Source organism: Acanthaster planci, linkage group LG12 (assembly GCF_054643075.1).
Source record: "Acanthaster planci isolate LZ-2023a linkage group LG12, COTS_SCS, whole genome shotgun sequence".
NCBI classification, from domain to species: Eukaryota; Metazoa; Echinodermata; class Asteroidea; order Valvatida; family Acanthasteridae; genus Acanthaster; species Acanthaster planci.
Genome location: NC_141788.1, coordinates 9,903,388 through 9,930,114, shown reverse-complemented (window position 1 = coordinate 9,930,114; position 26,727 = coordinate 9,903,388). Strand labels below are relative to the sequence as shown.

The 26,727-nt window shown below is 45.0% G+C and overlaps 1 protein-coding gene across 1 annotated transcript; it reads right to left on the bottom strand.

Annotated features, from left to right (window-relative positions):
• Positions 1 to 1,930: 1,930 nt before the first annotated feature.
• Positions 1,931 to 4,248, bottom strand: LOC110985128 (uncharacterized). Its single transcript, XM_022245925.2, has one exon. The coding sequence runs from the start codon at positions 3,980 to 3,982 to the stop codon at positions 2,816 to 2,818; it is 1,167 nt and encodes a 388-aa protein (XP_022101617.1). The 5' UTR covers positions 3,983 to 4,248; the 3' UTR covers positions 1,931 to 2,815.
• Between the last annotated feature and the right edge of the window lie 22,479 nt (positions 4,249 to 26,727).

Sequence of the window (26,727 nt, the reverse complement as noted above, 5' to 3'; positions counted from 1 at the left end):
TTGCATATGATTGATCGCTCTCTGTGTAACTTGGCCCTTCTATGAACAACAAAATGTGGGTGTTATTCTCGATTCACATTCTCATGCTTTCGTCGCACTAGTTCCCATGAGCTGCACCTAAGTTGGGATGCTTATGGCGCGAATGCAGAATCGTCTCGGGAAATGTGATTTTTTTTTGTACAATGATAACATACAAACACAGAAATGGCTAAAAGGTGAAAGGGCTCGTGCAGTTTTTTCCCATGCAGCTCTTGTAAAATCTCTTGAGTGTATAATTGAAACTGGCTGCCATTTTTTGCCGTGTCAATTTGAGGGAATTATGCCTTATGAATTGAATGCTGAAGAAAAGTTACCTATTTATGAGCATGAGTCTGATATCATCCAGTGTAGTGACCTCGGTGTTAAAGCTGCTTCTGCACTACAGTTTTCCAGACTTTTGCCTGTTTTGCTATTGAAATTTTGCTTACTTTGATGACCGATCGTGTTCACCTCTTGACAGTTGGCCACTAGGGCCTGTGGTCACAGTTTTCTGGCACATATTTGCTGAACGCAGATTCCCGCACAACACGCAGCGCCCTCATTTGTCAAGAAAGCATGGATAATTGCAATGTTGGAGAAAAATGCACATTTTGTTGGGAGTAACCACAAAGAAATGTCAGATAGTGGTTTTGTGTGTGTGTGAGTTTGTATACACATTCAAATCGTGGACATATAACAATAGGGGACAATAGGGTCCACGGTTGCCGAAGAGTCCACGGTTGGAAAACGTGTACAAAACATATGGGAGGTCTTCCGAAAAAGTTAAAGTATGCATCTTTTCCACTTAAACAAAAGGCTATTCATATGTGTCCAACTATAACCTTAAAAGAGCACTTGCACGCTGAGCTAAATTTTTTTTTTCAGAAACACTTCGCGGTCATTTTTGCCACCAATTTTGTGAAGATTGGATATGCCGTCCTCTCCTAGTACGCATTTTCTTCCGAGACTAGACAATTAAAATCCACACGTTTTCCGCTGACGCGCGCGCTCAATGAACGCGGTCCAACACGAGTGAGGCCGTGAACTTTAAGTAACGTTAACCACACCATCAAAACCCAGTGACTTACTATGGGAAGTTTATTACTTCGCATTTTGACTTTGATTTCTTCTTTCTATGCATGCTAATGTTTGAAACCATCAGGTAATCGACAGCTGAATTTAGGGGTGGAATCTGCCCCAGTTGTTGAGATCCCTCCATAAAGGTTAACAGAAATTGAAAACATTTAGTTCACGTGAAGTATTTCAAAACAACAATAAATACGTAACCATTTCAAAAACATTATAAATTCAATGTTGACCCCATTAATCGTGACCCCAAAATGAATAAAAAGATCCTGCGTTTCCCCGCCCACCAAAAATCCCCTTTTGGCCGTTCGCGCTCCCATGCTGATTTGATGACGTCATCAGCAGAACGCCTACATATGCAGAGCACATGGCATGATTGCACACAGTCCATGAAGTATCGGACGATTGCAATAGACCACGTTGTGTTTGGTGTAGCTTGGCCCAAAGGTAAACACAGTCTCGGTTCGAGGTAAAAATTAAAAGACGCAGTCCTACCGTGTATTTCTTGGACTGAGAGAGTGTTTTCGATTTGAGACAGGTATCACGATTAATGGGTAAACATTGCATTTATGATGTCTTGAAAATGGTTACGTGTTTGTTGTTATTTTGACATATTTCACGTGAACTAAATGTTTTCAGTTTCTATTAACCTTTAAAAAAGACCAGCTCTTCCAGGTTTGAAAAAAAGTACACTGTATCTTGGAAGACAGCCGAACGATAAAAATATAATTGAAAAGGGCGCTCTGAGGCCGTCGAGAAAGGGTTTGCGATATGTATTCCACTGTCATACTTAAAATGTCCATGAAATAACCTACTGAGACCTGACTTACTGATCTACACATTTAATAGCCATCTGAACAGCATACAACGACAATCTTCTGACTGTAAGTTTCACAGTGACATTGATTAAAATCGATTCTTACTTTCAAACAGCACACCACAAACTTTAACAAAGTGAGTGTCTTCTTAAACTGCAACGGTTACTGTCAAACAAGACGGATGCAATTGGTTGAACACATTATAAAATCGTTAAGAAATCAACTGATTGTCGTGCTTTTCAACGTGTAATGACCTCAACACCGATGACTGAACAATCGCTATGGTTCACGTGCTGTCTGTGATACAAAATCTGTAAACTGTTACCTATTGGTATTGTGGAGGTGCCAACTTTACAGTACTTAAATGTGTTTTTTTTTGGTGCATCACGAAACTTCTATTCCGTCAATTTCTGTCTTTCCAAATGGGTATGTCTTCAGGATTCCCCAAATGGTAGTGTGTGTGGCTATTCAGTAGCGCACACAAACACCTAATACAAAATGGAGAGTGCCTCGTATCATTTGCGAAGTAAAATAGGGCTTAAATTTCACACATTTAGTCAAAAATAAAAAATTCGAGAATTCCTCCTGGTGCTGAAGGCTTTGCAGAACTTTGATTCGATAATTGTGTCCACTTGTATCCCCTGGGGCATGAACATTTTCTACTTAGCATAACTGTACAATTTCAGACAGTTTGCTATAAATCCTAAGTTGCATTTCATACGATTCAAACAGTTCAAAAGTCAATTGTTAGATGGGCAGAGTTTTTGTTGATTTCCCCCTTTTCTGCAATACCCTGTCCAATATTGGCATCTAGGCCTATCCTTTGGCTGTATTACATCTATTTTCGCGATTGCATGTTACCAACCAGGCTGAACGGATGCTCTTTTGGAAGCTCAGTTGACCGTCAAGGTGAGTTTTGTCTTCATGAAACCTCCAATAGCCAGGGTGCTCATCTGCCTTCTCAGCAAGGGCCGCTTGGGGTTGGCAGAGATTACCGACAGCCTCCTTGTGTCTCCTGCCCCAAGATGCCCGTCTGTGGACGGGTCCGTCCCCGCCCCGGGGACGGTGGTGGGCCTTGAGGTCAGTCTAGTCGGCCGTTGTAAGAGCTGATCCTGGTACAGCCTGAACAGGGCGCACAGGTAGTGGTCTTTTGTCGGGCCGTCGGGGAAGACCACGGTGGAAGCAAAGGAGGAGGGCTTGGCGGTGGGCGGTGGCTTCTGGTTGTCAGCTCCTTGATCTCTCAGCTCTTTCTCGCGCTCTTCGAGACTCTGCACGAGAGCATTCATGGACTCCTGTATCTGGCGCTGCCTGGTGAGCAGCTCTTCCTCCTCGTACCACTTCTTGATGCCGATTGGAGGCAGGAATGGCTTGGCCACTCTGTGGTGGTTACCGAGCAGCGACGCCCCGGTCGACGCGGCTCCCAGGCTAGACTGGTGTGCCCGGGTCCTCTGCTGCAGGTCCCGCTCCAGGAGCTTCTGGCTGTGCCGCGCCCACTCAGTCGGGTTCATGAAGCACTCGTTGTCTCTGGAGTTCACTGAGGACCGGCCCTGCTGGAGGAGCACCTGGGCGCACCGGTAGTGGCCCCCCTTGGTGGCCAGCAGGAGCGCAGTGCAGCCCTGCTTATTGCGGTAGTCCACGGGGATGCCGTCCTTGGTCAGGCTCCGAACGAGAAGCTCCAAGCAGCCCAGCTCCCCCCTGGCCGCGGCCAGGTTCAGTGGGGTGTCGCCGTTCTGGTCCGGCAGGTTCTTCTCTAGGCTGTCCTCCTCAAGCAGGAACGCCACGATGGCTTCCCGGCCATGCATGCAGGCGTGGGACAGCACCGACCGCCCGGCCGAGTCCACCCGGTTGATGTCAGCCCCCTTCTTGAGGCAGAGTCGGATGACTTTCAGGCTCAGCTCCTCGGAGTCCAGGGAGCAGGCAACCATGATGGGAGTGCGCCCAGCTGAGTCCCTCTTGTCCACGTCCATGCCTAAGCCGACCAGCAGCCGCACTTGGCGTATCCTCTGGTCCGTGATGGCCCTGTGCAAGCCGGAACCTGACTGAACCCAAGTCTCCGACATGGCTGCTCGATTCCACTGAGACTGAGAACTTCACCGGAATTCGGTTGTGGAGTTCAAAAATCCCAAAAGATGTGGACAAGAGAGATTTCGGCCCTTCCACCCATAGCTGATACACCCGGCCAATGTGAGCGAAAATCCCCAACAATGTAAATGTATAGTGACAAACCCCCGCGCACTGCACGACAACTACCTCTCTTTATCCATCATTAATATCCTGACAAAGCCTGGCTAAATTCGTCAGGGACGGGTTTGTTCAAGCTCATTTGTTCGCCTGATCCGTTTTCTTTGTGACCATGGGGTCATTCTGACACTCGCTATTGTGTTGTGATTTACCGACTTGGTTGTCCTCGTGTTTAGGTATGCGTGACCGTTTATCGCGTCGCCATGGCGGCCGACAGCGATATTGTTCCCGTAAAGAGCGCGCCTCTCGTCAAATGACGAAGAAGCCTCGTCTTTTTTTATGAAACGCGCACTATGGAAACCATAAAGTGTCGGAACTCTACGAAGATAACTCGAACGTGCCAAAACAGTTGATATATCGGAGATGGGACGTGTTTCCCTTTGTGATTAGCAATCCGAAGTGGACCCATGATACGGCTGTGTAAATTTACCTAGCCGAGCTTGATAACCACTGAACACTTATGGTTTACAAGTAGATTATCGAATTGCCGTTTTGTTGTCGTTGAATCGTGGTCCGGTACTTTGAAGGGGAGCGGCTCGGCTGAGATCAGACAGAAAATTTCAATCGACGTACAACCCGACAGTCATGATTTCTGAGTGCTTTTCTATAATGCCTGCGAGGAAAGAGGACTCATAAGGAAGGAGGTTGATTCGAATGTGATGACTTTAAACACCACTGTTCACTACCTGCACCGTGTATACTTTTAAACCTCAGGAATTGCAGGGAATAGGGAGATGGACTCCACCCCTCGGACCTCGAACTTGTAATAGTACCAGACAGAAATGTGGTACTGTTGAAAAAAAGTTATGTTCATTACACCTTCAAATATTGTAATACAATGTGAGGCATTTTTTATGTCACAATTCACACTACAGTCTAGAAGAAAGCGAAGTCTATAGGCAGTCGCTGACTAAAACCTAAGAGTGTATTTTGAACAATTTTCAGAAAATCAACTTCGCAGTTTAGCTTCGACAAACAGTAATCTAAAGTTGTTAGCATTGTCTTTACAAATTCAAATGTATAGGTTAAAATTCCCCCTTTCCAAAGTTGCTGCTGGTGGCCTCCCTCGTTTTTTTTTCTGTTTTAAGCACAACTGTCTTTATTTTTCAGACTCTTCTTAGACCTAAAGTTTATATAAAGATATATTCATTGGCCAGTTTGGGATATTGCCAGGACAGAGGCCAATACAGCAATCTTGAAAAACAAGCTAATGAAAAAAATGTTTAGAAAATCTTGCTTCATTTCTTGAAATATTGCAGCATACATTGTCAACAACTTTATCATTTGAACCATTTATTTCTTCCAAACAGAAAAATTCCCAGGATTGGAAGTACACTTTTTCGCCTCTTCCCTCCAATCCATGAACGGTGATTACCTACCACTGCCGCGTCCCGGGCAGGCGGATTTCTCGACGATGTGCCCGTTTGTTAGCGTTTAAATATTTTAGTGAGTTTTCGGTTGTCACGGGCCCCGCGAGTCTTTCAATTTTAATGAGCAGAGATCGACTGGGTTCTCCAGTTGGTCAGGGGAAAAAATATCGGCCAAGACGATCGATGACAGAGGGAAGAAGTTAATCTGTCTTAGGAAAAACTGCAAAGATAACTACGGAGATAGAAGGAGCTCCTTTTTTAGTGGTTATCTCCCGGCTCGTCATATCAACGCCATGGACGGTGCTGGTGTACAGACATTGAAAGCCTATTACGAAATTAATGTACGTAGATCCTCGAAATATTGCGGCCCAGCTCGATAAAGTGAGTCATGGGTATAGCAAGGACTACTTCTCAGTTGATGGCTTTTGAAAATTGTGTGTGTAGATTTATGAGTCATTACAAAAAAGTGAATTTAAATCCAATTTAGCTCTTGGCTGCCATGGTTGTACTTAACTTTCTGAACCATTTATAATCCAAACATCTCTCACATTGTAAATAAACAGGAACCCTCCTTGGCTGTGGCGTACATAATGTCAATTTCCGTCAGGCTGCCAGACTGAGTAACACTTAAAAGTGATCTCAGCTTACATATTTTTAAGCTGATGAAATAGAAACAAAACTATTGAAAACAAAATAGCCTTATATAAGACTCTTTGAGACTGATAACATTTAAACCTTATCTATGGAGTACATCCCGTCGGGACCGATCTGTAAAATACGTGTATTCTTCTTGTTCCAGAGCCAATTGTTGGGGGACGGGGGCTAGACCCTTCGCACGTGACATCACCTTTTAAATTTCGCTTCCGGTTTTTCATTTTTGCGCGGGAGTGGAGCACATAGAACCACGCCTGGTTTTCTTGACATCCTAACAATCATCCTGTCCATTTCTGCATTTCATCTTCTCACCTTTAGTCTTTTTGAGCGTCCTTAATAAAAAAAAAGACAAGTAAAGTATGGCTCGATTTTGAAATAACTCTTGATTAATAACAAGAATGTTGCGCTGGAAAGCGGTTATTTTTTGCACTTTTTCCCCCGTATTTATCACATAAAAATATATTGACACATTGAACATCGACCAGTTCGTCACGATCTTTCGTTTCAAAACAGAAAAATATGACCCTTTACTTTTAATCACGATTTAGAAGACTACTTTTTAACAAAAGTTAAGCTTGTACTGCCAATAACAATTGAAGCCTTCAGCGCTGATTCAAACCTGCCTTCCGTACTGTCCATTTCTTACATATACGGACGCTCGATCCTGCGCCCTGCGTGTGACGACATAGTGAATCATTTAGTAGCTTTGAATTTTTCCTTTCCTCGAGTTAAGCAACAAGGTCTATCAGTCCTCTTATCAAAGAAAAGAATGGATAAAATGTGCATACTTCTGATTAATTCTGCTCGCAATCATAAAGTGCCAAAGGGAATTTTCATTAAAAGTGGAAGAAGTGTAAACTTCTCTTCTCTTAAAAATAATGAGCAAACAAAATGAAATGTACTAAAGACTGAAACGACTCGTACAAGTCTAACCAGCACGGAATCAAATGTCCATGGGCAGTCCATACATAATTAAATCAAGGCATTCTGTTTACGTGCGTGGCTACTGAGTGTCACCCCCTTCGCTGTCCACAATGCAATCTGCCCTGATCGATAACTGATCGATAATTGCCAGCGCGCCCTGCAGGGAAACCCCGCATCGGCCCCTTGTCGATGAACTGATGTGGGCGAGTGTAAAGATCAGCCTGGCATGGATCGAGCAGATGTAATTGTCCGAAGCAATGGCGGGTAACCTGGTAACCAATAATATACAATTACCACAAGCACGTCATCTGTGGCTGCTTTTGTTTTCCTCACTGAATTGCCAGCTAAGAAGAATTTTACCCGTAGAACTATTTTGGGGAGGATATTTTTGGTACCTAAGGCTCATGAAATCGATGCAACCTTTTGATGCAGTCCTTTTAAATACTCCTCCTGTTTTTAACAGCACATTGGTGCCTTCTTGATGTTTATGCGAATGCGGATGTATGCGAGCAAAGGTCACTTCAGGCAGAAATCCCAATGTTATTAATGAACACAAACCAGAATTTTTCAGATTTAGCTGTCTCAAATTTTCTTTCCTTCTTGACTAATGAACAAAGGTGTCCCACAAACACTCCCAGTGTGCACATTTCGGTTACGCAATAAAAAGAGAACCTCCTACTTGAATAATGTACTGCTGGAGTGACGTCACAGCAGCAGCGCCCTCAACTGTAAGGGGAAGTGTGGAAAACTGAAACGTTTAAACAGTACCGCGGTACCTCTCACTAAGATTATCTGAGAGGAGATGTCGATCAAGTTCATATATATAAGACTTACTGGAGAGGAAAATTTGCAAGAAAATTAAAAATGTTCTTTAATTTATGTCATGCGTTGGTTAATATCGGGAGTTGGCGAGCACTTTATCCGCAAGGTTCAAAGCCTTAACATCCTGCCGAACATGGCTTAGTGAATAAATAAGTAAAAGCTTTAAAATCTTGCTACCCCGTTCCAGACTAGAATTTGGAAACTTCACTGAAGCTACCCACCCTTACATTTACTAACAATAAGTGTGCAGTGGTGTAAAAAAAGGGTGGGAGGGTATGAGGGGCAAGCTTAAGCCCACCCATCCCCCACTCGAGTCCTGTGCCCCCCCATGTGCCCCACCCTCGCTCAGAAAAGGTAGCAAAAAACTGTTGATAGTCCCCTGCTGCATGTACCCCGGCTATATGCCACTGTATAGATGCATAGACGAACCTTCATAGTGTACACAAAAAGATTCTTTTCTTCCTATCCATTGCGCGTTTGGAAAGGGTCGACAAATTTCGCGCGTTCTGATTGGCCAATGCGTTGCAAACTCTTGGTGGCGCACTATTGTGAATCGCTCGTATTATTTTCTCTCCATGAAAGCTCTGAAGGGACATCGCAAATCGTGAAAAATGGACGCCAGTAGGCCTATTCAAGATAAATAATCCTCGACTTGCCCCTAATCGTAGGTCAATATCGACGTCAAAAATTCCATGCCTCGTTCCCCGGTTCGTCCCCCTCCAATCAATCATGGATTAGAGTGCATTGCGATGATCTTTAATTCGTCAATGTTCCCTTCCATACTGAATGGTAACCATCATAGTGGTGAACCCGGAAAGTTTCAGGCCGAAAGGAATCCCCTTCAAATTACAGTCTCCTGTTTTAAGGACGGCATATTGCTCCAATTTTTCCCCTCAAATTTGCAACTGTTCTAACAATAAACTTTCTCAGCTTCGCCAAATATTGCTGTAGGACCCTCTCGTCTTTCCATCTCGCTTACAAACTCTCATCAAGGCCAGTTTGTCCCCAGCTACGACAAGGCATAAACACGGCAGCAATCCGCTACTTTGTTGTGCTTTAATTTGGCGGGCCAGCCCGATCTGTGTTTTCACTCCAAACCACCACGTCCTGATTTCTGCTCAGCCATCATTTTTCTTTCCTCCCCCGTCTGCGTCATCTTCTCGTGATGTCCCTGACACCACCAGCTCCCCTCTTCTTCCTCTGACTCGGCAGGGTCGAGTGTCCCATCTGACACGCCGGGTGGCTGTCGATTACCTGGCCTCTTTCAAGCGATTACCCCGTCCAAACAACCACGTGTTACGGTCGCTAGCAGCGGTCATCATTGTTCAACTGCCCGCGGGGTCGAAGCCGCGCTCGGCGCAATGCGCTCTCCTGTCCCTTCTCCTGTCTGTGGTTAGTTCTCTGTCTGAGGGTCGAAAGTTCACGAGATGTACCAAAGGAAAAAATCTTAGTCGGTCTGTCCTGGTGAAGTCTCAGTTACAGCAATAGAAATGGCAATGAAATATTGACGACCTAAAAACCACTCTTCAATCGTAGGACTATCCCTTGTTTAATATTAAATGTTTCCATTAGGCCACCGTATCAGTTCATAAATGCGTGAGTTTACTCATACCCCATGCACATCTCGTGCAGACAAATCCAACGACATTGCACTGGGCATTCCTGTTTGGCCCATTGAAATGGCCGGGAACATTGTGTCGGTCTTGTGCGGAATGACTTTAGCGGGAAAAAGTGGTTCGGTACATTATATCTCAATGGTTACCGCGATAAGAGGGGACCCCTACAAATGACCAGTGACGCGTTGCCAACGGCGCCAAATCCGTTAAATTTTTTTTTTTTTTTTTTTTTTTACGAAAGCGATAATTTTCTGATCGGTAATTGACATTCGTAGCGCAGTCGAGCTTCACCACCACGCGCTCTTTAAGAATTAGGTCTAGAGTGATGAAGGCTTGAGATGCTGCCACGCGCCGCTGTGAGACAGTGCAACACAAACACACGGCCAAAGTGCCACACGACCGATAATTGCCCTACCTACACAGAGACAAAAAAAGGAAGGCAAGATTGAATGAAGAATAGGCTAGGGAAAAAGAAGAGCTAGCGGTGAAGAAAAAAAAATACGAGACACACACACACACAAAAACGAGAGCTGAAAAGACAAGAAAAATCGTCCGCGCAAATTCAAGCTGAGTAGCCCGAGGCGTTCAATTCTTTTTATTCCCGATTTGCGCGCTTATTTGATGAAACTGGGTCATGGTGTCATGTAGGTCACGGCTAGCCGCTAGGACCATTTTAATCGGTACCTGTCCGCTAAGGCTAGACTGGCTTCCAGTCCCTCCGACGACTGCGGCGTGTGTTGGTTTTATCCCACATGCTGCCGATTCGCAAAGTCATCTCCCAGCGTTGTACAGAGGAATTTGTTTTGGACTACTTTCATCTACGCAGCAGGACGGATTACTGTGTCAAACTCAGTATAACCGTCAGGATCAATGTTACACGGATGGAAGTTTTCTTTCGTTGATACCAATGAATACCTTCAGTGATGTCGTGTTCATTGTGTTGTCCCTGGTGATAACTTCAGTGTCGGCATTTACTGGTACAAACAACAATCGGAGCTGCGTCCATCTTCTCTAGTTTCGTCCCCCAACGGCTGTGTTCGTGCTGCAATGAATGAAAGGCACTATGCGTCACCGTACCAGACTATATATACAACAATTTATGCGGTTTACGTTGAAGTTGATACATATCCATGCTCGCATTACATCCTCGCCTTGACTTTATCTTGTGCAAAAATCAGTGGAGGGTTTGAATTGAGAACTTACACAAACACGGACACGGTTTCTCTGTTCAAATCTCAGGGGTTTTGTGTTCCAACATACAACTTTTCCACTTGCAAAGCTCGGGGTCCCCGGGAACACAAAAGTATATTGCCAAGTTTGGGGCGCATGCCGAGACTTTTATCATTTATTTCTTCTTATGAGCGCTGGCTGTCAAAACGATAAGCGTCCAATTTGAATCCGTGCGTCAATGTACGGGCCCAGTTCGCGGCATTTTGCGCCCCAACTCAATTTGATTATGTTCCCTTTCCCGCCAAGCCGAATGGAACCGACGCCGTGAGCCTCGGAAGGCAGGATGGAGCGAGGCGTCCCCAACGAAAATTTGTCACCGCGCTGAAAATAAACCGGAGCCATATATGGCGAGCTGTGGTACGCGTGTAGGAGGCTACCGGCATCTCCCGTCGTCCGGATCCCGTCCGTGTTATGATGCTCAGCTCAGACGCCCACCGTCAACAGTGCTATTGAGTGTTTATAATCAGGCGTACGTGGAATTAGATTAGCCGAGTACAACATGCAATTTCGTCCTGATTCGATTATGCGCGTGATGTGCTGTGGACCGCTGCCGGCTCGGACGGGCTGAGCGCAATAAACCATTGCGAATTTAGTCATCGCGAACTCTTTGTGTAATTTTCTTCTGGGCTAAGACCCAACTACGATTGACAGTTATTGAATTGCTAATTTAATGTGCACAGCGGGCACAGCTCAGCGGCGAGAAAAGGACGATAAAGCAAGTTCCCGAATGTGGTTACTTCAGGCGCTCTGTCCTGTGTTGTGACCTAAAATCGCAAATTCTCTCTGTGAAAGAAGTATTGCCCCCCCCGAACTGCGGCAAAAGTCACAAATTGTCCTCTCCAACCGCGCAGCTGTCCTTCTGTATTCCAACATGCTGACATTTCGTTAGGTTGTTCCCCCTTTGTACATTTCTCATTCTGCCGATTGTGAGACTCAATGTGCGCGTGTTTTCTGGCCCGAAGCCACCTACTAGCCGGTCGCTCCGAAACGCCATCAGGCCACGGTCGTCGTGCGCTCGTGCCCCCCCCCGTGGTAGCTGCGCCCACTCACCGGGAAAAAAGGGGGGGCATGGGTCTCCCCCGTTCATAATGCATGCGCGACTGGCTCGCTCGCGCGCAGAAAAACTCGGGTAAAGACGGCCCCGGGCGCTGCTGGAGCAAAATTTGTCAACATTTCATTTTCTCTCGTGGTGGCAAGCTACTCGGCTCGGCCCCGTCCTTTCGAAGAACGGCAAATACACCAACGTATTGGCATGCTGTATGCTTGACCTATTTTCATAGCCTATAAATACATGCACTGCCCCGGGTGTTTTTCCTGAGATGGGAAGGTGCGAGTATCTTACGACACGAGGAGAGAGAATCTCTAAGAGGGGAAAAGGGGGGAAGAAAGACAGGTTGAGATGAGATGTTCAAAAGGTTTTGTTTTATTTGCTCCGCTAAGGATGGGATCGATGGCAGAATCTGTCAATATTTATCCACGGGTAGCCAAGTCTTAACCTCATTCCCAGCGGTTGGAACGTAACGAGCGTAATCTATTCAAATGGAGATGAATTGGATTAAGCAAGAGGGGAGAGGAGACGAGGAAAACTGCCAGAGTTGGTCTGAGGGAATGCACCAGATCGCAAGCGGCCTACCGCGCCGCGTACGATAGGAAAAACCGATTTCAACTCGAAGCCAGCACCCAGACAGATGGAGGAGATATAGGGATGCGGTGGGATGAGGCTTGGGAAAACAAGGGCGAGTGGAGGAAAGGGCAAGGGTTCAAGGGTTCAAGGGAGTGATGGAAAGACAGACGAAGCCATGGGCATGGACATGATATACGAGGCATGCAGGATCTACTAAGACATCATTACAATCACGCATGCGGGGGGGGTGGCATGCGCAGATGCAGCCAGACGTATGACTGGCAAGCGATGCCAACTTGCCTTCTTCAGCCATCGATTCGCCATCTTGAATGGACAGTGAGGCGATCCCATCAGTAAAGATTTTCCAATAACATATGTAGAAACAAAGATAATGCCGTGGTACCCTTGTGTTCTGATGATTAGTTCCAAATAATGGATTAAAAGTCATGTCCCCTTCGTTGTCAAAATGACAGTATTTTTCAAAGTGAGGCTACACAGAATTATAATTGTAGCCAAAAATAGCCAGGTTCCTTTCTGTTCAGAGTGTTCAGTCAGTAAGCGCAGTCAGGGAGCACGATCCAAACAAATGGCAATGTCGTGGAGAAAGCTCATTGCCTAATGATAAAGTCACTTACTGACTGAAAAATGCTGCTGAATCCAGCGGGCTGCATATCTATGCCTCGTGCCGGAGTTAAGGCAAGAGAGCATTTATGCAGTATTGGGCATTGTGGGTTGTCTCAAGATATCTGATTGCGACCACCTCGTGCAGAGTCAAATTTTCGACTCTCCTGTTACAGTCCTGCCCCCTCATTTGCAAACAGCGCCCTCCCATGGGTTGAAGCTTTGCCCAATAATACTGTCGTCTCAAAATCAGAAAAATGGAAAGGGGTTGGAGAAATCAAAATACCTCACGAAGATGTTGTTTCGGGCGCTGTTTTGTCTGGATTGTCTTCCGTAAGCACCTGTCTAGGTTTGCAGGAACTACGTCATAAGGCCATTTCCTCTCTCCTATTGGCTAGTCTTTTTTCTCTCTCTCTACCTCCCGTCCGGCGATGTTCATCATTTGCGACATCCCAGATCTTCCTACTTCGCGTAACACGATCCATACTGTTGCCGTTTGGGCCTACATTGAACTAATTCCGCCATCAAATCTAGGTCGCGCCTCCGAGCGTTAGAGGTCGTGTGCACTGTTGGGCGTTCTCGAGAAATAAAAGGAAGAACAGGAAGAAGAAGAACAAGAAGAAAAAGACGGTGAAGAAAGGGGGGAAAAAGCCCGGCTGCGTTTGTTGGCGGGTCCGGCTACACGCGCGGATCGCATCATGCCGGCGATCGGGTCGCGAAGGATGATGCCGCGCAGCGCTCCGGTTTCGTCGCATCACTCCCCTCGCTATCTCTCCCCCCCCCCAAGTCGTCTTCCTTGTACTTTGCGCCGGGGAAAATGCTCGTTAAAACACTGGCTCTCCGCGGCAACCGTACCCCGGACTTGTCTTGGGGCGGTGCTTAGGTCCCTTCTTACCTTACCTAGCGTGTATTTTTACAATGACGATGCACTGCATATAGGCACAGTCATCTCCGCCAGAGAGAGGGACGTGAGGCAGGAATTGGGCCGCCTATTAGCTTGGAACCCCTTAATTACGTCATTGCCGTACCCGAGCACGGAATTGTGGGAGTAATCCGCCCAAACCAACCCACACAGCCCACAGACGACATCCCCGATGATTCGAGCGTAGACATAGAGGCAGCACATGGTAACCCCGGGGAGGAACACGGAAGAAGTCTCTGGAAAAATTAGAGCGGAGACGAGAGAGCACTCGATCTCCAGCTCCCCTTGCCAAAGTCCGTATATTTTAAGACTGGTAATGCAAGGATTCCCTCCGAGGAAAATCTGCACTGGGCAAGGCAAGGCGTAGCGTCTGAACAACAGGCGTTAATCTTATGCTCTGGGCCATTTCCCCCCAACCGTCAACTTAGCAGACCAAATTTATCATCCGAGAGCATTAAAACATAACAGATGGTAGCGTGTTCGTGCAAGCTGAAAGACTTCGTTCTTTGCGTTGCCTTTTTCTACACTCTGAAGGAAACCGAACTTTCCAACAAATAGGTAGACTAATAGTCAGATGTACATACCCCCGTTGGCCAATTAGATATCCTAAGCAATTATTAAAGGCACCTGGTAATTATTGCCAACAAAATGAGCGGGCAAAACAAGACACATAATTGCGGTGAATAAAAAAACATTTCCATGGAACTAAATTAGGTGTCCCAGTTGATCGGCTGCAGACAAAACGAGGAAAAAATATAACTTAAGAATTATAATTCGGCGCTTTTAGTCCCAGTGAGTAACCTGTTCATCACGCTTGTACATACTTTTTATTTGAATTATGCCAGTAATTGTAGGTGCACTAAATTAACGGATACCGTCTTTGTTATCTAAAGGGAGATGCGATTTCATTCAATGTAGTAAGTAGACGTCCTTTAAAATTATGAAATTTGAGGAAATGCTATTTCACCGGAATACAGTTTTGAAATTTGGGTCTCTTCATCCGATAAAACTTGCTAGAAATTGTTCACATGATGCAGACAAGCAGAAGGAAACTGTATCCGCTTCTCATTGTGTCTCCTCTCTACAGATTTCTTCATGGCTTGCTAACTTACAGTGCCTTGGGCGCTCAGTTGAAGAATCCTAGGTGTCATTGGCAGAAATTAAAATAATGATAGTTGATATGTTGTCCAATGTGGCGCAAAGTAATGGCTCGACGAGCAATGGAGTAAGTCATACCTTACTCTGCGTTTGAAGAATGCCATAGTAATACTGTTTCTCAAATTAAAGGGTTCATGGCGTCATTTTTACTTTGAAGAAAAGTTTTTAAAATGAACAAAATTAATTTCAAAAACAGAGCAAACGTTAAAGAGTTAAAATGGCTCATTAAGAAGTAAGCGTGATATTAAAAATACCGTTTATAAAATGGAAGTCACCCCATTAAAACAAATTATTACAAAAATTTTATTTAGCTTTTTCCTGTTTTCATCTTTGTATTTTTCCATTTTTTTTTCTGGGGAGCAAGTTCACCCCCCCCCCTCGCTCGCCCCGAAACTCCCATAATTGGGGAACCCAAAGTCGGTTGCTTGAAAAAAATTGTAAGGAAATCTTACTCAGTGGTTTGCCGTCTTGTACTTGAACAGCGATTATCAAATATAAGAAAATTCATGCAAAATATTCAGAATTCTTGTAAAATTTGGTGTTGAAGTAGTTGCAACACGATTACAGTGTCTCCCAGGAATGACATCACATTTTTGACTCATGAATATATCAGTTTTCCCACAAGACACCAAAATGGAATTAAAAATAGCAAAATTCAATTTAAAAATATTTTAAGCCACAAGGACTCGCAATGAAAGAATTTACAATGTTCAACCTTTTTTAACCCGGTGAAGAAATACAATCTTGTTAGAAATTCTCTCGTCTTCTTGCCTCAGGGAAATACGCTTGAGTTGTGATAGAATATAAATTTAGAAAAAATAAATCAGATAAAACTATTAACACTTATAAAGTCACATAAATCATCGCTGGAGGTAAGCAAACCATTAGCAACAGTGACCCCCATCTCCGTTTCATCTTCCGCGTAACCATCCGCGTCAGTGTCTCATCCCTTCCTGCGCATCTAGTTTGCCAGCCAAGGTCAACTTGGGCCACCTCGCGCGAGGGCAGACGATTTTGTGTTGTCGAACAGACTGCGAAAAAGAAAAACATCAGCGGGCGTTGGGTGGGAAATGATTACATTAATGCCGAGTCCGTGAAGACTCCGCATTGTCCCCCCCTCCCCCTCGAAATGGCGAATGGTGTTCCACCGTCGTCGCCAACAATATTCTTTTGTGCAGTTACAATCTCACGCGCTTCCACAGCCTGGAAATGGCTGTGTGGATCATTTCAGAACGAGTAGGTGGTGCAGTTTCCGGAACGAAAGTAATGGCTACGACCAAGAGTTGTAATGTGGTCTGGCGCGCCCGGATGCCGCAGACGCTAGACCAGTGGTTGCGTCTATTTTCGACATGTCAGTGCACGTGTTGGCATGTCGCAGCCAAAACCATCCGAGGCTGTCTCATGGCCTGTAGTCTATGCAAGGGCCGCTTGTTAACAAGCGTCTATTTATCGTATGTGATCAGATTTGGTGTGTATAATCATATGGAAGACAGCGCCTCCAGAATTTGGACCAATCAGCAGTCATGTATCATAGGCCTTAACTCGTCCGCGAACTCGATGACCAGAACAGGGAAAAACATGACGGCATGTCGGGTACCTTGCCGTCCATATCCTGTTCGTGTCGTGCAGTCTGGCCAGGTCTACTTACCTGTAGTAGGGTAGAGTAGGTTTGTACATGTATAAAGGATACGTAGGCCTGTGTGTTTGCTGTACGTATTACGTAGATCCACAGCCTCTAAGAACTTCAGAAAAGGCGCTTTTCCAGCTCTGAATCATTCACAGGCACGCTTTCCACGGAGGCCGCCTCCTGACACCTGCCAGCCAATCAAAATACCTTTTATAGCTGATTATATTAACTCTGGAAGTTGTAGCCGTTTTTTACTCTTACGGGCTACTGCGCGGGGTCATACAAATAGGACACAACGGAAGACACTGAGATTACACAACTTGTGCCCCATTGAGTAAAATGGGCCGTTGTGATGTAAAATGGTTGACACATTATGATTTAATCAATTAAGACTTAGTTTTGGAGTTGTTTCTTTCTTACACTCGCATTACATATTCACATAATTGCGTTTACTCAGGCACGCCGTCTTAACCCGCAGGTTGACGAAAGAGGGCAACTTGTCGACCCCTCCCCTCACAAATCTCACCCGTTTTCAAGGATACAACAAAAATTGCCGCAGTTGAATAGTTTCCCTATCCTTTGCATCTCGGGTGTCTGCATTATAATCACTGATGTAAGACTCCTTTTGGAGCGTCATAATTTTGCACGATCATGGTGCGTGAAATGTTAATTCAGTTGCAACAGCCATGCGGGTCGTCTTTGGACGTTTTCCAATACTCAACTTCGTCTCCGTCGCAGGCTTCGTGTAGGAAATCCAATCCCCGATTGTGGGCCTGAAGCGTTTAACTTAAATTAAAGTACTGTAATGTTTGGCTCTTTTGCATCCATCTTGATGTTTTGTGGCACTATCAGACTTACTATTGCGTTGATAACCTCAAAGTCAGGAAGTAAAAAAACAATTGAAGCATGAGACGGAGCCCAAGACGAGTATTGGAAAGCAGCCTTTCTCACAAAAAAACCAGCGTATCCATCCATGTCTCTATTTAGTCAACAGCGCCCTCTTGCGAGTACCGACTGTAAGTTACTGACTGAGTTGCATGGTTTAGTTTCTTAGTCTCTGAAGTAAATCAAGAATAAAACCGTTTTTTCCAGTGGCGTAGAACAGGTTGTTCTGGGAGTGGGTCCAAGGGGGCAAGAGTTTCCCCGGGGGAGCAATTGCCCCCTCCCCCCGCTACATCACACGTATGTTTCAGACGGAAATTATTAACTGCGCATGTCCCATTTTGGGGGTCATTTGCATACGTAATGAGGGTCATGAGAATTTGTGCCAGGCAAGCAGCTGCTTCATTTCATGAAATTTACGTCTTATTTTCACTTTTTGGAAGTTAGAATTCCTGCCCCAAATATTTTCGTGGTAAGATAAGGCCTTATCCTAACGTGTTTTGTGAAAATGGAATTGAGAAATAGTACCAGAGTGGCCAAAACTCGTGATTTTTGTGAAAAGCTCTTTTTTCGTAAGAGGTAGTTTGTTTATGTTTTAATGCGATTTTTGAAGGCTCAAAACAAAGAATTCAAAGGTTTCCCGAAGTATTCAGAAGTGGGCTTTGGTGGAAAAAGATGTGAAAGTTTTAGATTTGCTGAAGGTTTTCTGCTAGAATTTTTTTACTCTTCCCGGCCGGACGCGTTTGCATATCGACCTAACTCTGCACTAACTCCGTTTATCCCGCATAATTTTACGGCCTTGCAAGCGTAAGAATTCAGTGACTCGGAAACCAAAGTTTATTAATGAAACCGAGGTCTATCTGCCATTAAAACACTGCCACGAAATGTTGAAATTCTCAGTATATATCCCAAGTTTTACATGTACAATACGTGTATGAACCACATGATTATGTACACCGGCTCCGATGAGAATTTCCAAGTGCATGTACATGTACATGTACGTGTACATGTTCATGTACTGTACATGTACGCCGCATTAAGCGTGTAAAAGTGCATGGGATGTGGTTGGATCGGTTTTGTGCATGTAAAACACGTAGATCGCGCTGCGCAGAAGTATCAAATATAACTCATGAAAGTCGAACAAAAAAGCTAGCTAAATAGACCTGATTTTATTGTGTAGTTGAAATTCTGGCCTGTCGTATGTAGTGTCTCACTGTTCTGGGTAAAATTTCTAAAATTGAGAAATTTAGTGGAGAAAAGACCAAGAGATCGTTTGAAAATAGTAGTTTATCACTTTAGCAACCACTTTGCTAAATTTCATATTTATGTAGCATTTCTTTTCATGATTCTGTATTGTTTTATTCGGTTTAAGCCTTCTGTAGCACATACAAAGAGTTTCAACGTGAGCGTTTGTTAGCTTTTTGCAAACGAAGTCTTCAAAACGAGAAGGCTCAACAGAGGATTGGCAAGTTGCTAAGGACAATTTCGTATGGTTCACGAGGGTCCGGTCAAGTAACCGCCGCGCACAAAGTCGTTAATTTCCACACATCGAATGGAAGTTGTACATACGAGGCCACACTTGCTGTCAGATGTAAAAAGTAAAACTTGTATAAAAATTTCCGACAAGCGTTCTCTCATTAAAATTGTATAAATCTGGATGCAGTAGTGGAGTCCACAGTCGTCTTTACTGGGATCCAATCACAGACATATAAACGCATAGACTGCCAGGTCCTATTCAAAACTACAGGAGTTTTTCGTGATCTGCGCGGCACCCGACTAAAATCAAAACATGGGCAAATTCACCCCTCGGTATAGGGAATTTACGCACAGTTGAATAATTCCAGCCATAAAATTCTATTAAGCCATTTTTCGACGGTAAAAAACCCCTTACGTAATCTGGCCCTCAGGGATTCAAAACAATGCGGTTGCAACATTTGGAAAGAAAGGATGGCAGTTCCGAAAAGCAAAAAAGGTGAACGTATTTGGAAGCACAGGTATACAAATACAGCCAGTGTAAGTGCGTTGCGCGTAACGGGCACTGGACGACCCAATGCGCGTTTGGAAAGGGCCGACAGATTGCGCGCGTTGTGATTGGTCAACGCGTTGCAAACTCTTGGAGGCGCACTATTGTGAATCGCCCGTATTTCTAGGAGACCGTGACATTAAGGGTCTTTCCGTAAGAGGGCTCAGTTAGCCTCATGATGGGAAGAGGAAAGACGTGCCCGCCCGGCGCAGACACTAATTCATCACGTAATTTTCGGCTGACGTCTGTCGAGCCAAGCCTTCTTTTTTTTTTTGAGAAGTGGTTGATGCCCGTGCATGGGTTACGGTTGGCCGCGAAAGAGAGGTGCTGACGGGAGGAAAGGGCAGGCCTCGATCAGGGACCCGCGCCAGAGTTTCCAAGGGGCACAGCACGCACTTGCCGGGGGCCTATACGAAAAATATCGTATCTGCCTTGAGCAGAGTCATCCCCACATCGATTGAAAAGATCCATGTTGGTCAAGAGAGTTCATTTTCCAGGTAGTGATGAGGCCGTAACGCTTACCTTTCATAGTCGTTTGTGAACCAGTGAAGTGTGGTTCCGACCAAAGGACCCTCCGTTGCTGTGATAATTGCGCCCTCTCTTGGTCCAGCTCGGGGCTCACAGGGGTTCTTAACATACAAACACCCATACCAACTTTTCACACACGCTAAAAAAGGTCCATTGTCTTCTCGGAACCTTCGTTTGAGGGGAAGCTGCAAAGAGCTTGGCATTCACAAGAAATACGAGGCTCCACAGTTCCTGTACCCCTAGGGCCTTAAACCACTGTTGCCAAAATGGCATAGCGCATAATCCTTTCCTAGCTCGCAGAGTATTCATTCCTCGCCATGCCGCAGTTATAAATGGCACTTTACACAACCTAAACCACCTATCAGAATCAAATTGAAGAACATGCTGCGTGTTTGGGTTGATCGCTTGTCGGAGAGTTGATATAACGATTTACTACGATTGGTCGCACTTCCAGCGTGCAGTAAAAATGCGTTTGTCACGGCTCCTGAGGATTTCTGGTCGACCTGAGCTAGTGCCAAGAGTCTGTCAGGTTCCCCCCCACCCCCCCAATCCGTTCACCAGTTGACACAGGTTTTTCGGTGTTTCCCGCCCGAATTAGAATGTGCTTGGCAAAACACATACGAATGCAAGACATCCGTTGACATGGCATGAATGTTGGGGCCTGCCAGCGGACGGTTTCCGGCCTTAATCATTTTGCGACAGATTCGTCAGGCAATGTACCGGATTTTTTTCATCTCACTACACTGAAGAGAAAAAGAGGGGAGACTTGAGGGGAATAAATCCCCGGCAAGTTTGTGGTCGTCTGTCACCATCGGACGCTGAGTATCGTTTGCTCCGTAGTTATGAAGCAGGTGTGAGGTACAAGCCCTCCGGCGTGGGGGGTCCAAATTGTTAGTCTTTTATTTACCTAGATGACAGTCACCTCCGGTTTCCCCCGGACATTGGTGCAATTGCCCTCCCCGTGGGCGAGGGGGGATTTCGACGAACTTTTCAGGCAGCGCAGGGAGCTGAAAGCTTGGGGCCCCGCTTATACGCGCTTGACGTAAGCGGGTCACCGGGTCACCATTTTTATATGTCTTCCAACACCTCCTGGCGAACGATTGTTCCACCAAAATAGCACTTGCTGTCATCGGCGTTGTTTTATGGCGGGTTAATAACACGCAACGAGGCCTGTAATTGATAACCAATCTGTCCTGCGGTGATAAAACCCAGATGTGTTGGTTGTTTAAAAAAAAAAGTCTGGTTGAATGAGCATAAAATGAAAATTGGCAGTTGACGGGACAATGACAATGCTAAATCTTTTACTCTCGGTACAAGTAAAATTCTTGCAACCTGTGACGATTGAAGGCCGTGCGTGCGTTTGGAGTGTCTCGAAACCTGTTAGATTTAAACGGGCTGCCTCCGAACCATGAATTCTCCCAGTCCACTTCTGGTTCATCTCGTAGTCTGTTTTCGTATGCAGCTTTGTTCTTCTGCCGTGATCGTCATAGTTTCCTTATGAAACGGCGTCTTCCCGTGTGATCGATCGACGCACATCTGACCGACTCTTTGAATGGGAACACATACACCTTTTGGCTATTGAAAAGCCTCCGAATTCTAGCTTTGAACGAGACGGCGCTGCCTGTGATTTGGCGCCATCGCTGCGGTGGATTTTGTGCCGGTGACACCCTCTCCAGTTTTGACCCTATCACGGATTTATCAACAAGGGCTATTTTTGAAGATGGTTTGTTTGGATCCGAATTTCTAAAAGGTTCAGGGGTGATCATCTGACTCTTGAAAGAGAAATGGAAGATTCTGCTGCTGACGTGTAGTTCCTGCACTTTGGGCTAAAAGAAACAAATTTGACACTTTATTGGCTATTATGCATGAAACCTACAGACTGATGCAGAACCGTGGGGCTTGTCGCACGTGTACAAGGCCTTCCCTGTTATGGCTAATAATTGTGACAATTTTGCTGAGTGCTCGCAACAAAGAGCGCCCCCTTTTGACACAATGTGGAACCGCGGTAGAACAAGCTGTCATACGGAAATGAACTGCTTGCTCCAAAAAGGAAAAGGGGAAATTAATCACTATTGTTCTTGTTTGTAGTAGTTTGCAGCGGGGCCAAATTTGATTGATCCGAAAAATTGGGTCCACAGTTGAAGTTTTTACTCTGTGAGTTTTGGCAAGAGGGTTTTGCTAGAACAGGTTGGCTCTTATTTTATGTCGATACAAACTGCCGCGAAATTTGCACTGGGTGCTAGACGATTCAGGATAAACATCACTCTCATTGTAGGTTGAAAACGAAATAGCCTGGACGAGAACTAATCCCACATCGCGGAAATGAGTGACTAAAATCTTGATCTATACAGTGGAAGTGCAATGTTATGACAAGGTCCTTTGGACTACAAATTATCTTGTTATGGCAGCTGCCCTGTATTATCAATAACGGAGAACGAAGAAACACAAAGACTTAATTGAACCTAAAATTGTCCTTGTCGTAAACATGACGCTGTATGAATGTTGCTCTTCTTATCATTGTTCGACTTCAAGTTCAACTCTTTGCTCCAGATTTAGCCCCACTCTTCAGAAAGTCCATGTAAGGCCATATAGAAACTCTCAAATCCCAGGCCTCCTCGAAAATTTGTTTGGAAAGTCCCGGCTCTCTCTAAATTTCCGCCTCTCCGTCAATCCAACCTCGATGGTTCACACCTTAGGGCCGTCAAGATTCTCATGTAATCTTCCCTGGCTGGTTCATCCACCACACAGGCCTCGGGGTAAGATCAGTGATTTCCTGCCTCCCCCCCCAACAAAAAGTAACACAGAACACGGGGGCCCGCTGTCTATAACACCATCCCCACTTGACGGGTTGCATCTGTAAACTCCTGGGGCGGGGAGATCAAAGGCCGGCCCCGGCGACACTCGCAGGGTCCCTGGCCCGGCCGCGGCCGGCGTGCGGTAAAAACCCCTCTGAAGCCAGGGCATCTTTCCCTCATGCTCCTCCGGCGTGTACACCCGGTGAGGCTGTGGTAGGGGCTTTTAACGAGCCCGCCTCCCCGCTGAAACAATCGAGTTACTGTCGGGCTTTTATCATGCTTTGAGGGGACCACATGCATGGCATAATAATGACGGGACAAGGACGGTAGGGGGACGCGAAGGGATTTCTGCTACAAAGGTGTTAACTGTTGGCATTCTTGGCAGATAGACAGATGGACACGAGCCACGTGCGCCGTCACAAAAAAGGCGCTATTCACGCACATTTTTGACTTGTTTGCAACGTCCAACACTTCATAGTGAAGAAATGTTGGAACAGAAAAGCGATTACGCGGGGAACAAGTAAACCCCTTTTTTAGCTCATTATTTTCAGATATTAAGCGTTATCCATCGCCAGGAATATTTTGATTTATAGTGCTTTGTTCTTCAAGATCCTGTCTTCCGCCTTCCTTTAATGCTTTTGTGTAGAATGCGCTGCTTCAAAATTATGTGTAGTGCGTCAGGTTAGGTTTTGCTTTTTTATTTCTTTCGAAAGTCGAGCTTCGGGGGATTTACATAAATATCTTGATTCAAGCTGTTATCAACGAACTCAGATTTTCGAAGTTCACGACTGCACTGCAACTATTATGTCTTCTGTTCGGTACACGTCCCTGACTCCTTACAATGGCTTTAGAATACTCGAGCTTGAAAAGCTCCAGTCTTTCTGACATCAGGCGACACCTGCGTAATTCAGTTTGACAGTCGCGCCGGGTAGTTGATTCCTATCCGGGGCGAGTCGGGAGGGGAAAACTCGACTGTGGTTGCTGAGAATGGTTGCTGCGCCCAGGAGCGCCCCGAGCGGGGAGACAGACACTCAAGCCCCAGAAATGCTGTTGGTGGTCACGTCCTGAAAGTTGGCCGTTTAGCGCCGTTGCAACATCGTCCTCTCGTCGAGTTTGACGGCCATTTCGGGCGATTGGGGTTGACAGGAGAAGTGGCGCGAAATGTCGCCGCTATGCGCAATTGTTGTTGTCAAATATTGTTATCTCTCTTCCCGCCGAGTAGTTGGTGTCGCAAGGAGTCACTTATGCACGTGCTCAAATCCAATGCAGTACATAGAACAGAATAGAAATTTAAAGGTTAGTGTAACTATAACGTGGACCTACAGTGGTCAGTTGTTGCAAAGATAATGTAATCGGTTGTCCTTCATTCAAGAATCGCTGTCAAAAGACGAGCATTTCATGCCGGTGCAAAAAAAATGTGGTCGGCTGAAACATTTTAACACATAGTTACTGAAATATCTTTTTGCCTGGCGAAATTCTGTAAAGACGAGAATATGTTATAAAAACAAGCAAGAAGGTTATTATGAGATGTTAAATGGAAATCACGTAGTACAAACAAGATGTAAATCCAAATCAATTATAGTGTAGAGAACGTCATGGGGGTGTTTTGCCTCGGTTACTTTGCTACAGTAATGTAATGTCATTACAAAGACACATTCTGATCCCGCTACCTGAGGTGAAAGCTCTTCGAACACAAAATTATCGGCAAGAGAGTCCTACAGGCCTATATCAATCCGCCATTTCTGAAAGTCCACTGTCATGGTTAAAATTGAAAAAGAAAATTGATGACCCCCTCCGTTTTTCTTCGCAAACACAAGGAGGAAAAGCTAATTGTTGTCATTCGGCCGAAATAGGCTGTTCTGAGGACTAGAGTGGCTAGAGTGGCTATGAACTTTCCAAATGATGTTTTAAAAACCTGCCTTGTGTGAAGGGAATTCTGTGACGCATTGCGATACAGGATTCCACTCTCCCGATTGGCTCAGATTATTTTTAGCTCTTTTCTGAAAGGGTTTTATGGTCACGGGTAAAATTTTTTATGCCAACCAAGCCCTCCTCTCCCGTTTTGAAATGCGATCATCTCTTAGAATTTTAGCCGTTCCATAAATCTTGCAACTTGATCTGCCGGCAGCACTTGGGGCTTGTCTGCCACTGACACGACTTCATTGTGCTGGCGATCTCCACGCAACGGCTTACAGTCCCTCTGACAATTCGCTAATCGAAACCATCTTGCTGTTGGGAAAATCGGTGTCAACCGCTTTGCAATATTTCACCAGAAAGTCGCAATATATCAATTGTTTTGAATTATAAGTGAACAAGGAACACAATTTCGCCGTGTAGGTTTCGCGTATCAGCCGCATCACAAAGGATTTGCGTTTCTGTTTTTTCTCTTTAACCGGTTAAAGATGACCTTTTTTCTTCTTCCTCATTTTTGATCGTCAATTGTGGTTTAACGATCAATTGACCCTCAAACAAAGGGTTTCCGAGGGACTAAGGGAACGACTGCAAAGGGAAAATCGCTATCAACATTTGTCATACACGGGCTGATGTCTGAGAGTCTCAGATATGATTTCCTAGCTATCAACATTTGTCATACACGGGCTAATGTCTGAGAGTCTCAGATATGATTTTTCTTCAGTTAATACTTTGTTAAAGGAGAAGATTCATATCATGTAGGAAATAAAAGGTCAAAGCATTTTGTCACAAGACACTGACACAAGATAGTCCAATATCTGATTTATTTTCTCTGTCATTAAAGGGCAGTTACAATCAATTTGCATATTTGTGTCTCAGTTAACCCTATATTCAATTTTCATGTCACTATTTCAAAGGGTAGCCTTTTTGGTTTCATGCAAATGAGTATTTCCATATTCACGAGTACGACTGTGATTTCCAAGGGCGTTGCTAGTGGGGGGGTGTGTCGGGGGTGTCCACCCCCCTATTGGGTAGTGTTGTCGGCAAAATCATGGTCCGTCAGCAAAATAAGAAAAAGAACGGAGAATGAAGATGAAAGGAAGCGGTACAGTACACTCGTTTTGCGTGACGGTCCGTGAGCAAATATCACGTGGCACCTCCCCCCCCCCGCCATTCAATATGGTCTAGCGACGCCCTCGGTGATGTCATCCCAGGAAGAAAGCCTAAGTGTTAAATTGGTTTGTACACCAACAAGTCATGCACTTTCGTAAAGTTTGCTGGACTAAATTTTTCTTCATTGCTGCTTCATTGCTGTTTATGTGCACAGCAATAAGCGGACACCAATGTTTTCAGTCAGTATATTCTGGGTTCACAGTTTTAATAGAAAAACCTATGCAATGAACTCTGTTTTCCCTGGATGACATCACAGCAACAGCGCCCTCAGTTGTGTAGGAAAGCATGGCTACTTTGAAATGTATAAAAAGGGGATCTTTTCAGTGGATTTAAAAATAGGAGTGTAAACGAGTGCTTATTGATTGAAGAAGGGTACAAAGTGGCAGACAAATTGTGTCTAAAGAAAATGTTTTGCGGCTACCCTTTAATGCTTTGTTTTTCAATCGTAGGGTTGAAATAAAGGTTAAGGTATGATGCCACAAAGTCCTACGGTGAACTTATTTCCACAACTTTTATTTAGAAAGAAATGTTTAAAGACGCAAATCCATTTGAGAGAAATATTCCCAGCCAACCCCCATAAAAACTGAAAAGTGATCCATTTGGCCACCCAAAAACCTAAACTAAACTTTAATCGGAGCAGGTCCAACCTCAAGACCTTGTTCCCTTGTCTCGGTAAACTCCAAG